The sequence below is a fragment of the Mus caroli genome, chromosome 5 (genome assembly GCF_900094665.2).
Source record: "Mus caroli chromosome 5, CAROLI_EIJ_v1.1, whole genome shotgun sequence".
In the NCBI taxonomy this organism is placed as follows: Eukaryota; Metazoa; Chordata; class Mammalia; order Rodentia; family Muridae; genus Mus; species Mus caroli.
This window is the reverse complement of record NC_034574.1, coordinates 80,503,658-80,517,592: the sequence shown is the minus strand read 5'-3', so window position 1 is coordinate 80,517,592 and position 13,935 is coordinate 80,503,658. Positions and strand designations below refer to the sequence as shown.

Genomic DNA, 13,935 nt, shown 5'->3' with positions numbered 1-13,935 from the left:
AGTTCTGTTATTCCTGTGTGGTGGTGTCTATCGATGCTACCAATGTCCATCACCACCAAACTCCAGGTTCTTCAGGTTTTCAACAGAAACTCATCCTGATGACTTTACAGTGAGCTTATTTTAGAAAGACGGCATCTTTGCATTCTTAGTCCTTTCCAGAATGAGTGTTCAGGAAAACTTTAAGTCTAGTAGGTAGGTATTTGCCTCCTTTTTTGCTTGCGATAGACTCATAATACCCTCTAGTTAACACTATCACTTAGAGCTGTTTCTCAAGGGGCATTCATTATAATTTCTTATGTGTCTATGTCCCATCAATGTTCATCTGATCTACAAGCCCATTTGTGACCCAAATGGAGATAACAGCAGCTATACTCCTATGTTGTCTAGTGTAATAACGAACAGAAAATTTCTAACATGTATTTAATTAATATTATCATGGTATATCTATGTGGGCATGCCTGCATGTAGGTGCATGAATCATCTGTTAGCCTGAAGCCCATGAAGATCAGATCCCCTAGAACTAGATTTACAGGGAACTGTTAGTCACCCATTGTGGAAGCTGGGAACCAAACACAGGTCTTCTGGAAAAGCAGCAATTGTTCTTAATCTGTGTTCATCAGCTCCAAATATATACCTTTTAGACTCTGGAAATTTAAGATTAAAATCTTTTATGTAGAATGTCTAGTTTAAAGTACAGAGTTGGTTCTGTGTTCCTCAGCTTCCAATACAGGTTCACAGGGTTGACTACATTCTGTATAGCTGGATTTTATCCACCTCACTGTGCTACAGAATTCCTGGAGGGTTTGTTTCAAAGGCATTTTGTTGTTGTTGTTGTTGTTTTGGTTTTTTTTTGTTTGTTTGTTGTTTTGTTTTGGTTTTTCAAGACAGGGTTCCTCTGTATAGCCTTGGCTGTCTTGAACTCACTCTGTAGACCAGGCTGGACTCGAACTCAGAAATCCACCTGCCTCTGCCTCCCGAGTGCTGGGATTAAAGGCATGTGCCACCACGCCCAGCTTCAAAGGCATTTTAATCTAAGGAAATAATGAAGAGTCTAATGCAGCTGAAACTTATACTTTATGCACAAACATGTAATTTCTGATATTTTGAAGAATGAAAATAGTTAAGTTTTGATATTTTTTATACAGGAGATTAAGAACTATGTTACAAATTATGTTTGTATTATAAAGTGGACATAGTGTCAGATAGAGCTGAGAATTGTCCAGTCATAAAATCAAGTTTTCTGATACCTTATTGAGATATCTATGTTGCATTCTTTTCCAGTGTCTCTTATTCTGCTTAAGAAAACCAGCTAAGTTCTAAGTGGTCATTTAAAGAAGTGTGAATAGGAGATAATATCTGAAAATCTGTTATTAAATATTACTATTCATTTTACATACACTTCTTGTAATGTGGATATAAGCCTGCAACAAACAACACCAATATTATGGGATGCTCAGAACTCTATAAACAATGCTGAGATGGTTTGGGCATTGGAACACAGGCAGGAGACCCATTGCTATGGCCCTTTATCTACTAGTCACAGTGCTTTGTATCTTCACTAGAATGAGATGCTGGGGTGTTTTTGAGTCACTCTAGTGTAGATTACCACATCATGTTGCTTCTAAGAAATGTCAGAGGCTTGCAACTCCATAGGAAAAACAATAATATCAACAAACCAGACCCCCCCATATCTCCCAGAGTCTAAGCCACAAACCAAGTAGTACACATGGCTCTAGCTGCATATATAGCAGAAGATGGCATTGTCAGATATCAGTGAGAGGAGAGATTCTTGGTCCTATGAAGGCTCAATAGATGCCCCAGTGTAGGGGATTTGAGGGTGGGGAGAGAGAAGTGAGTGGGTGGGTGTAGAAACACCCTCATAGAAGCAGGGAGAGAGGGGATACTGGGATTCCTGGAGCAGGGGGTCAGGGGTGGGAAAGGGGATAATATTTGAAATGTAAATAAAGAAAATATCCAATAAAAAAGGGAAAAGATGGCTCAGTGGTGAAGAACACTGAGTACTCTTCCAGACAACCCAGGCTCAATTCCCGGCACCCATCACACAAGTCTGTATACATTAGAAGGGGACCCAACACCTTCTCAAAGACATACATACAGGCCAAACATGAATGCACATAAAAAATAAAAAAATATTAAAAATGCCAGCCCTAATTTAAGAACTCATTGATCAATATGACAGAAACCATGTTAACATTTTACATTTTCCAGTCTTTCTGCTAATATAGTTGCCCTATGAGTTCTTCAAGATGTTTATCATTCTGCTTAACTTAGATAACCCTAAGGAAGTTATAATAATCCTTGCATCACAGTATTAGAAGGAAATGTTGGCTATCAATATTGAACATCGGTTTCTACATTCAGGTACCATGTTTGTGTGAAAATACACTTGCTCACCAATTTCACTAGGGGGCAAACTTTCACCATGTCATGATTGAGTCTAAATATTTACTTTGAGAGACATGTCCATCTAGAATATGCTGAAGTTCTGTGGGCTTTGGCTGGAACAATGTGGAAAAGACACAGACAGGAGCATTTTTTGTGTTTCTAAACACCTACAAGGTCCATGACTTCAGCTTTGACTTTTCTAAGGTCCATTATAGCAAGCTGTACCATGAAGCAAAACCGGTAGGTCTCAGTCTCAAAATGGGAAAATCTCTCTCTCTCTCTCTCTCTCTCTCTCTCTCTCTCTCTCTCTCTCTCTCTCTCTCTCAATCTTTTTCTCCTCTCTCTCTTCACCCTCCTTCCTCCTTTTCTCCCTTACTCTTTCTCTTACTTTTCTCTTTGTCTTTCTCCCCCTACTCTTCCTCCTATTCTTCTTTCCCCTTCTCCCCTTTCTACTCTCTTTTTCATTCTCTCTCTTGCCCTCTTTCTCTTTTCTGTCACTGATATGTATATATATATATATATATATATATATATGTATATAAAATCATTCTCACTTATAACTTATGGCTACAAGCATAAATATCTAGATGCCAATTTGATATGCATATTGTGTCCATTTAACAAAAATTACATCAGTGCTCCACTATTGCTTACATCTTACATATCGACATGTTTCAATCTGGTTTTCAGTACCAGACATAAATCTTCTTTTGGTGAGCAGGCCTTAAATCCAAAGAGGAAGTGTTTGGTACCTCTCCATGTAGTCATTCTACTATTGATTGCACCAGTGGGTAAGTTTTGCCTGGTCTGTCTTCACAGAAGCATCTAGAATCCGTGTGTGACTAAAATATTTGACAATTTTTTTCCCTAGCAGTAGGCAGTAGGGAAGCTAGCCAGGGAAAAATATTTATCAAATTACCAGCTTGTTTTCTCTATGTCCTGTAGGCAATGCATGTAATCTTTCAGGCATAGTATCTTACTATTTAGTTGTGGTGAGCAACCAACAGGAATGGCTAATTGTTTGGGGGAACATCAGGTTTCTTCCTAACCAACAATTTGTAGAGGTGCCCACCTTGGCACTGAGATTTTTCTTAATAATCGATGGCATCTAAGAGCAGCTTTGCTCACCTATGCAGGTGTTGAAAGAACATTTTCCAAGCAACACTTCTTATTCCTTGAAGTGGCTTTAAAGAAATGGTGGCAGTAAACAATGGCTTATACACTGAAGTACATTAGAATGAATGACACAATTCAGGGGCTCTTATTTGCTTTATAAATCTTTCAAAGTCAAGACTATTAGTGAGCATTGGTTCAACACAGATATAAAATACCTGGTCAATGATCCTGGTGGCTTCTCTCTGCTCAAGACAAGAATTCCCAGATTATAAAAAATTCAACCCGTTCACACACACAGTCTCTTCCAGAATAAGGTACTGAGGACTTAGAAAGAGTAAGGAATTCTCATCTTATTACAGATTTCATAAGGCTGTCAGCATAATTTCAGGTTGTGTCATAGATGACTCTCCCCTTAGATTGGGACAAGTGGGTAGCTGAGTGTTTAGATTTAATCATTGTGTTAAATAAAACAACATAACCGTTTATAAAAAGAAGATAATCTCAGTAGCATCACTAGTAGCTGTCAAACCTTTTCCCCTCTCACTTTTCACAGGATGGCACTTGAAGAATTTGCCCCATGATTACTCTGGACTTCAGTGTACAATTTTTGTGTAGATCAATTTGTGTGCCTGGACAGTTGCTGTTGTTTATATCAGAAGGAAGATTGGGTCAGATATTTTTCTCAGTCGTCTAAGTTTGTAGTTACTGTTGGTAGATAGGATAACAAATACAGAGAAATAATACCTTCTCCCATTCTGGTAGTGTCACAATGGATCTAAAACATGATTCATTGGAACTCACCTATTAATATAAGGAAGGAGATTTAATGTAAGCTGATTAAAGTGATTGAGTTCCAAGTGAAAACACAAGACAATTATGCACAGTCTGTTCTAGTGGGAACAGCAAAATGACCAGCCTGGAGAACTGAGACTATTGTTTTAAAGCCAGAAGGGGTAAATCTTTCCTTCTCCACAAGACAAGGGGTGTTTACTTGTTCTCAGTTACTACACTTCTTTCCAACCTTAGACAACTATTTTTCAGAAACCAAGACATTTTATGATGTCTTATCTATTAAAAACACTCTTCTTTTGCATCAAATTCTAATATTTTAGAATACTATATTTGAAGTATGGGGCTCCAAATGATGCTTTAGACTTTTATGTTGGTAGCTTAGGTTATTAGCACGTGTCAAAGTGAATTGCAAACTTGTCTAATATGATTTTCATTATCTTTGATTTATACTTGAGCTACCAAAAGAAGATAAAAATGAGAAATCAAAAGTTGATCACATGAGAAAGGTATTTTGTGACTTAAGGAATAAAAATAATTTTCTGTAGTCATTAAACAAGTTAAAATGCATAACCAAAAATTATTCACTATAGCAAATGCTGAGTTGACTTCATGATCTAATAAAATGCTCACTTAAAAAAGAAAATGTCTGCTTTTTGTTGGTTGGGAATCTGAAAGGTATTTCTTTGACACCGAGCCATTTAAGCCCTGCCTTTCTTTAGCAGCAGGTAAGAAGTAGAACCATGACGGTTATACACTTACTTCTAAGAAAGTGAAGCTTATATATCTATTTCAAGTGACAAGAACAAATTTACTAAGTTTTAAAACATTCAAAAAAATTTCCATGACTGTTTTTCCAACTCTCATCTGATTCTGTTTACTGCATACACTAATAAGCACTAATGATAGAGGAATTTGCTTTAGGTTTTGTGGACCTATTTGCCAATCTTTGTTCCATGCTTTCCGAAATGTTTAGAAATGTCATCATTGCCCTTGAGCTATTCTATTCAGGGTATTGTTATTAACAATTTGCGAAAAGCTTTGCTTAAAAGCATTATAAATTTAGAAACTTGTTCAATATACACCTGACAGAAAAATATGCACTTAGACTTCTTTCAATGTTCCTTTGAAATGCAACTTTGTAAAAGTATAAAACTGTCTCTCTCTAGAAAGAATTCATTTTCTTAAATAGCTTATATAAACTCTAAGCATATATACACTAAACTCTGAAGATGTACCCAAATATATCAGGCTATTATGTAAATACTAAATTATATGTTATATACTGTAACAAAATTTAAAAAATGGCCACTTGAAAAATTTGTTCTATTTATAGAATAAAAGTGATTTTAAAAATGCTTTAACATATACATTCACAAAACATCTGTTAACATAATAGTAACTTAAATATTTCAAAAGCTAGTAAGAATAGCCTATTAACAGTTTATTGGGTAAAACAACTTATAATAATGTATAATATTAAAACTGATAATATGAATAATTAGCATCTAGAGAGTGTGATGAGAATATCTTTTAAGATTATGTATTTATTATACAAAAAGTTTGCTGTCATCAATGTTAGCAGAATGAAAAAATGTGTTTGTAGTTTGTCAGATAGAATTTTAAATTTCCACAAATTTTACAATGTTTAACAATTCATTATAGCAATTGTTTCTAAAAACAAAATCTTTTCAAGGAGACAAAAACACAATTTCTTAATAGTAAATTATAGTTTAAAATTAATAATTGTACTGCAATGTTGGTGTTTCTGTTGGGCAAAATGTAAAATGTATGAAAAAATGCTAAGTCACAAACATTGGGAATCTGTTAGAAACATCCTTTATAGACAAAAAGTGATTTTAAAAATTCTCTGAGAAATAATGTATAAATTGTTGGTCTAAACAAAAGATTTCACTTCTTTCTGCACTTTATGATGCTTCCAGGCAAGACCAGAGCTTATCTGCTGCCATTGCAGCTAAATTGGACACCAATGCCCTTGTCCTAACCAAAACTTTTGCTTTTAGCAATTGGATTAGATATAATTTATAGGGTGGTCAAGAGTCTGGAGAAGGAAGACAAGAGCACTTTTCTGTGGGAATGAGTTCCCACCCACACATAATATCTTATTTATTCCTAGATGTGTGTGTGTGTGTGTGTGTGTGTGTACGAGGGGCAGAGGGAGAGACGGAACTTAGAAAATCATAGAGATGATTAGAATCGCAGTCATTCAGGAGCTGTTCTTTCTACTCGGTGAGTTTCTGCTCCTAAGTCAGCTGCTGCATTTTAATTCATGTCCATAATAGAAAACTCATACTTCTTTTAGATTAAAAAGCAACATGTATAATGCAATCACATTTCACCGTGTTCAAACATATGAAAAGGGCTTCTCAAATGAGAGGTGACCGACAGATCTGAGACATTTCTTGTGTGCTGTTTCCTCTTGCAGTTTTTGTCAGATTTTGTTAAGTTCGTAGAGAAGTTAACACACCGCTGATCTATGGCTTCCTGCCTTCCAGTTGTCACTCTGACCTATTACAACTGTTGAAAAAACAGGCCTTTGAGTGTGTGTTTGCATGGACTTCAATCCCTTCAAATCTTTGCTGATTGTAAAGTCAGAGGCTTTGCTTAGATCCTTATTGAACTTTTTATTTACCTTTCTGGAGCACAGAATGAGGTGCTCAGTCCATCTCAGATCACCACCAACTCTGAAGGTTCTTCACAGCAGCATTCATTCTGACTGAAGGTAAAATCTGAGCAATAAGATCACAATGTGAATTGAAATCTATTTTCTAAGGCATTTTTATTAGATATTTTCTTAATTTACAGTTCAAATGCTATCCCCAAAGCCCCTTATATCCTCCTCCCGCCCTGCTCCACAGCCCACCCACTCCTGATTCCTGGTCCTGGTATTCCCCTGTACTGGAGCAGATGATCTTCACAATACAAAGGGCCTCTACTTCCATTGGTGGCCAACTAGGCCATCCTCTGCTACATATGCAACTAGAAACACAGCTCTTGGGGGTACTGGTTAGTTCATATTGTTGTTCCTCCTGTAGGGTTGCAGGGTCCCTAATGAAGGAGCTAGAGAAAGTACCGAGGAACTAAAGGGGTCTGCAACACTACAGGAGGAAATCTGTTTTTAAATGATTTTCCTTCAAGCTTTTATCCATAGAGCTCTGTGGACCTACAAGAGTGTTACATTGAGCGCTTTTGCAATTTGAGTATCTTTTTCATAATTAAAAAAAATTGATTAATTAATTTATTTACATTTCAAATGTTATACCCCCTCCCAGTGACCCCTCCACAAGTCCATTATCCTCTCCTCCCTCACTCCTGCCTCTTTGAGGGTGCTCACCCATCCACCCACTTCTGCCTCACTGCTCTAGCATTCCTGTATCCTGGGTCATCAAGCCTCCACAGGACCAAGGGACTCCCCTCCCAGTGATTCCAGATAAGGCAGTTCTCCATTAATGTCTTGCTATGCTGAGACTATCTAACTTCCAGTTTCCGCTTTTAACTCTTTGGATTCAATAGAATGCGTTTGAAGCGTGCTGGGATTTGGGGGTGGTGTGGAAGGGTTCTTGTGAACTTTAAGCCTATTCAGGATCAAACAAACCCTTCTGCAATGTTTTCTGCCCAATCATTCATTCACTGTTAAATACACTCATGCACACTGTGGAGAGCACCGACTGTGGTGATTAGAGTTCTGATTCCAGAGCTAGGTTCATGTGTAGCAGACAGAAATAAACTTTGTTATTTATTTACAGACTTGGCTGAAAAAAAAAAAGTCAATAGCAAAAAGACTCATGTTTTCCTTCCTTCCTTCCTTCCTTCCTTCCTTCCTTCCTTCCTTCCTTCCTTCCTTCCTTCCTGTCTCTCTCTCTCTCTCTCTCTTTCTTTCTCTCTCTCTTTTTTTCATGTTTTTCAGTACTGTGTCTCACAAACAGTTCTGATCAAAGAGACAGGTCTTTTAATGTGGAGAATCACTCAGTCTTAACTTCAGATGACTCAGTTACTGTCTCCTAAGGTACATATTGTTAATCCTATTTTAATCTGTTGGATGTTCCTAGAATGAATCTTAGGTACTTTAATCTTAGGTTATGTCTCTACTTGAATGAAGATTTTGTATGTTGTGTAATTTATAAGTGAAAAAAAAATCGCCATAGCTTTTCCTGCGTGACTTACAGGCTTTTTTGTTAGTCTGTTCCATATTTTACAGGGAACACCATGTTTCAGCATATCTGGCTCAACAATACTAACTATTGGTACCTTTTCTGTCCTCTGTCCTCTATCTGTCCTATAATACTGAACTCAGAATTAACCATTCTGTCTGTTCAGTCAGCCTGGTAACTGATAGGTGGCAGAACTCTCGTGCATGCCTTCCCTGGTGTGGTGGCTCTGTTCAGAACTGCGTGGATTGTTCTCACGGTGCACACTTCATTTACTGCTGTCAGAGTTTTCCTGTGTGAGGAACTTGAGGTCTAGGTGGAGAAGAAATAATTCCTTGACTTAAAAGAAGTCCCCTCACAAAACAAAAAGACTCATATGCATGGGTTAAGTTACAGCTCTTTTAAAACATAGGGCTGAGCCCAGAGTACATAAGCAGCATGAGTCAGTGAGCAGGCCAAAGTCCATTCCTGGTGACCACTCCTCCTTTGTGATCTTGGACAGAATAGAGCTGCTTCCTCATTCCAAATACAAAATGAAAGGCACATCTTAAGACTGGGTAAAGAGGTGATTGGGGTGAAGAACTCTTGGAAGAAGGACTGGGAAGGGGGAGCAACATTTGGAATGTAAATAAAACAACTTGTAAAAAGACTGGGTAAGGAATGGCAATAATGGGTAAAAAAAAATAAAGCAATATATTTTCTTGACACTGAATCCGCTTTATTCAATTACATATCTATGAACTACATTGTTAGAGATTAATTAAAGTGACTTAGAATCATCTTTTTTGGATTTTAAGGCATTGCTTATTACAGAGAATTTCAGGATCTCATTAAAATGTAGATCTAAGAAGAGACCAATAGCCCAGGTATTTGTACACAGACAAGAACTTACTTCTGATATGTCAGTTTATGTTATAAATATAAAACAGTACTAGAAGCTAAATTAAAAAATAAGACTTTATGGGTAACTTAATCAAATTAAAAAGAAATCAAAATGCCTACAATTCCAAGGTGCTCGCTCATGTAGCTGAAGTCTACATTTGCATGTGTGGGCATGCACAGAGATTTATAGCGTCCTGCATCATTTCCTTAAGACTAGTGGCAAAGAAACAATTCCTAGAAGAGGACAAACTGTATGCAGGGTTTTCAGTGTAAAACTCAGAATAACAATAAACTAACTCTAAAGTTACCTCCACTTACACTAAAATATCAGCTAAAGTGTTAATATTTTAGTGTAAATGGAGGGTTTTCTTTTAGCATATATCTGTGAAAAATGACTTAATTCACTGAGGCATAATCCCACTTATTTTAAAAGCTTCTTTTGAAAACCTTTGTTCTGTTTTCAGAGAAGCATTTTTTGCCCTTGCCAGTCTGTAGTGTCACACCCATAAGTTACCCTTCGTGTTTCCGTGTACATTGTGATAAAGTCAAAGTTCACTTTGTATTATAGTCTTAAGTTTAACACTTGTTACACAGAACCTGATTTTTACTCCTTCTATTCTTTCTGTTCAGCCTGCTGCAAAAATGAGTGCCTCAGAAGACGTTTGGAGAAAAGATCTGAAGATGATCCATGGCTACCCCATGATATATGCTTTTGCACTCAACTGGGAAAGAATTGAAGAGTTCCAGAGCACACCAGGTGACATTGTAATAACCACTTACCCTAAATCAGGTGAGTCCTTCGTCCTGAAAAATACAGGTTTAACCTGCCTTTTTTGTCTTAAATTTTTCTTTTATTCATGTGTATATGTATAGCTGTTTGTATGTGGGGAACTTGTGTATGTGTGTGACTGGCCACAGAAGTGAGATGAATCCTATCTTCAAAGCTGGTATGGGGACTGTGGAGGGACATGTTAGAATTTAGAGGGAGAGATGGGAGGGGCAAATGATGTCATGGTGTTGTAATCTCAAAAAGTATTTTTTTTTTAAAAAATAACAAAAATGTTTCATGTTTACATGTGTGAGTTTCTCAAAGTGTAAATCATTAAATAATAACCAAACCATTAAGACAAAGAGACAAAGTTTGGATCGAAGATGAAAGGATGGACTATCCAGAGACTACCCCACCTGGGGATCCATCCCATAATCAGCCACCAAACCCAGACGCTATTGCATATGCCAGCAAGGTTTTGCTGAAGGGACCCTGGTATAGCTGTCTCGTATGAGGCTATGCCAGTGCCTGGCAAATACAGAAGTGGATGCTCACAATCATCTATAAGATGGAACACAGGGCCCCCAAGGAGAACCTAGAGAAAGCCTAGTCAGCCATTACTGGGAAGAGAGGCCCCTTGGTATTGCAAACTTTATATGCCCCAGTACAGGGGAATGCCAGGGCCAAGAAGTGGGAGTGGGTGGGTAGGGGAACAGGGTGGGGGGAGGGTATGGGCAACTTTCAGGATAGCATTTGAAATGTAAATAAAGAAAATTTCTAATAAAAAATGACAAAGAATCTGATCATGGATTCTGTTACAGGTACTACTTGGCTTAGTGAGATTGTAGACATGGTTCTAAATGATGGAAATGTTGAAAAATGTAAGAGAGATGTTATCACCTCTAAAGTTCCAATGTTGGAACTGAGTGTTCCTGGAATAAGAATATCAGGTAAGATCAGATTATAATTCCTGCAAGAGTATGCTTACCTAACATTGTCCTAGTTGTAATTTCAATTCAGAATTAGAAGAATAAATAAAGAAAAAAGAAACAGACCACAGGTGTTTGCATAATTGTAAAGAATTACTCACTGTAGTTATAGATTTATTAGTAAAATATGCATCTTCTCATCAATGAATGTACACAAATATTGTAACATTAGAAAGTAAATTAACTTATATCAATTTTATTACTCTCATAGAGCTAAAGAATAAAACTGAACAAGATATAATCATAAGAAAGATTGCCTTAGATGGCACATTCAATTCTAGCTACACATAATTACAGCCCAAAGTTATACAGATATTTTGAGAAAATATAATGTAGGAACATGAAGCATCATGTTAATGGTAAGTGTTAATGGACTGATGCATAAAAGACCTTAGGGCAACTCATGAACTAAAGGAACAGTGGAGAAAACGGAAGGAGTGGGGTGCGAAGCAACGTGAAATCATATAGTGTAGGATTAAATATAGAAATGTGAAATGCTTAAAATTTTTTTTAATTATATTCTAAACATGCTAGGCTTTGTTGAATGGATTTAGGAATGTGGGAGTCAGTCATTGAGTGTCATTTTTGTTGTTTAACATACAAAGTCTACATAGGTGGCTATGTGAGATTGAATTTGTATTGCTAGAGATATACTTTAGATTGACTGGCTGACAGATCACCTACAAAGTATGAGGAAATTGAAGAGTGAAGGGTGAGTCCAGAAGTTTTATTTAGGTCAACCAAGTGTTCTATGAAGCCAGGGGTTTATTTTGAAACTTGGGAAGGATGAATTTGGTAAGGTTATTAATAATTCTGAATAAAATGTTAGATTTCAGGTATTGGATATTTTAAATAATCAATTGAAAGAGATTCATTTGGCAACTTTCAGCCTAATTAGCCCTTGGAAGCAAGGCTGTTGACCAACAAAAGTGTAATCAAAATATAATGGCTATCCATAAAAGTACCATCATGAAGAGTTTGAGATAGTGGAGATGACAAAACTGTTAAAGCTAGGATGGACTGGAAATGCCTGGTCATACAGGCAACTGTAAAATATCATTTTAAGTAAACCTTCTGGGAACCTAGATAAGAACACAGAATCATGGGAGTCACCCTTCCCACACTTCAAATTAAACAGCAGAGTATAAACCCTTACTGCCCTGGAGAAGGCCTGTAGATAGAAGGTTTGTAACTTCCAGAGCAAGGGATCTGTTGGTTCTTAGCTGTGGTCTAAAGTAAAATGTAAAATAAAAGCTTGAAAATTAACTATAGCTTTAAAACCACAGAAAAATATAAAACCAAATAGTGTAGATATGGGAGTCTGAGATTACTGCTAAAGGCAGGGTTAAAGGTTCAGTCCGTTGCCATAGAGAGGTCTGTTGAAGTTTAACGAAGTGATGAAGGTGGTATTTGGATTTACTCTAGAGCCAGTTGTGGATACCTGTGACAGCTTGATAAACTCCTAGAAGTCATAATTCATGATATAAAAGGCTAATTTAAACCACCTCACTTGGAAAAATGACTCTGAGACAGAGGAAAATGAGAAATCTTTTATGAAATTTGAGGCAAGGATAAGGAAAAATATGCATAGGAAAGGCAGCCTAAAAATAACAGAGGGAAACGTGCCTATAGAAGATTACAACTTTCATTTCTCTGTACTAGGAAATGTGGCTGGAGCTGCCAGTTTGGAGACTTGAGATCTGATGTTGATTTTTCTATGTCTTTAGTTAATATCTTCAGATAAATCCAGTACATCCAATCTCCAATTACATTTAAAATTCAGACCATACAACATTTGATTTAGAATAAGTTTATCCCAAAGATCTAAAAAAGAGACACAAATGAAAAATATGTTATTTATCTAAAACTCTAACTGGCCACCTTAGATTTTTATTTGATTTTTATGACCTTATTTCTATTGCTATAAAAGGGTTGGTTGTGTTTAATATTTGTTGTGACCATGGAGTTCAGTCAACAAGAAAGTCACTGTAAATGACATAAATTGCATTCCTGTTCTGAGAGAATTTCCATTCTATTACATATTATATGTTGTATATTATATGATCATATATAGGCTGTTTATTTTGTTATCATATGCATAATAGATTGAGCATGGGCAATGAGCATGAGAACGGTGGGTTGAGCACATTTCTTTTGTGAAATGTTGCCTATTAAAGAATAGGTTGCCATGGACATCTCTAAATACTTCAAGCTGGCCTTGAATTTAACATTCTCATGCCTTCTGAATATTGGGATTAAAACTTTCAGCCACAATGACAAAGTCCATGCAGTGTTACATACAAGTAAGTGTTATACAGAACACTGTAGTTGGATGTTGTATTATAAATTATTATAAACAATTAAAACTGTCATAAATTATAAATGATTAAAACGAGTGATTGTTTGGGATTGGTTAATCAAATGTAAGAGTTTTTCAGAAAAATACACTCCTAGGCTGAAAATAACAAGAATATGTTCTATTAACAGGTAATTTAAAGATTAGAGTAGTTTAAAGTGATATTGAAATTAAAATATTCATAAGACTTTAAGATTTGTATGAAAGAGGTAATAGAAATACATGTGAACAATTTTTCAGAAATAGATCCAATAAAATTCCAAGTTACTAAGTAGTGATTTACTCCTCATTTTTGGAATAAAGAAAATAAAACGAGAGACCTGCCCTGCAGAGAGTGCCATCTTGGCTCCGGGACTCCGCCGAACTTAGTCTACAGGTTAGAGTGAGGACCACAGAGGCAGACAGCTTCTGGGACAGGCGGGAGCCACAGAGCCGCTGAGGCAGCACCCTTTTGGGGCC

General features: G+C 36.7%; 1 protein-coding gene across 5 annotated transcripts in view; it reads left to right on the top strand.

Moving 5' to 3' along the window:
• The first annotated feature begins 2,492 nt into the window (after nucleotides 1-2,492).
• Nucleotides 2,493-13,935, top strand: part of Sult1b1 (sulfotransferase family 1B member 1) — a 28,492-nt gene continuing 17,049 nt past the window's right edge. Inside the window, exons 1-3 of one of the 5 annotated variants that reach the window (XM_021162314.2) lie at nucleotides 2,493-2,646; nucleotides 9,993-10,152; nucleotides 10,953-11,081. In XM_021162314.2, the coding sequence (XP_021017973.1) occupies nucleotides 10,005-10,152; nucleotides 10,953-11,081 (277 nt within the window). In that variant the 5' untranslated portion in view covers nucleotides 2,493-2,646; nucleotides 9,993-10,004. Of the gene's footprint in view, nucleotides 2,647-6,941; nucleotides 7,055-8,236; nucleotides 8,339-8,979; nucleotides 9,134-9,992; nucleotides 10,153-10,952; nucleotides 11,082-13,935 lie in introns of those variants that run through there. The other 4 variants (XM_021162313.2, XM_029478003.1, XM_021162315.2 and 1 more) reach the window with 4 other exon arrangements.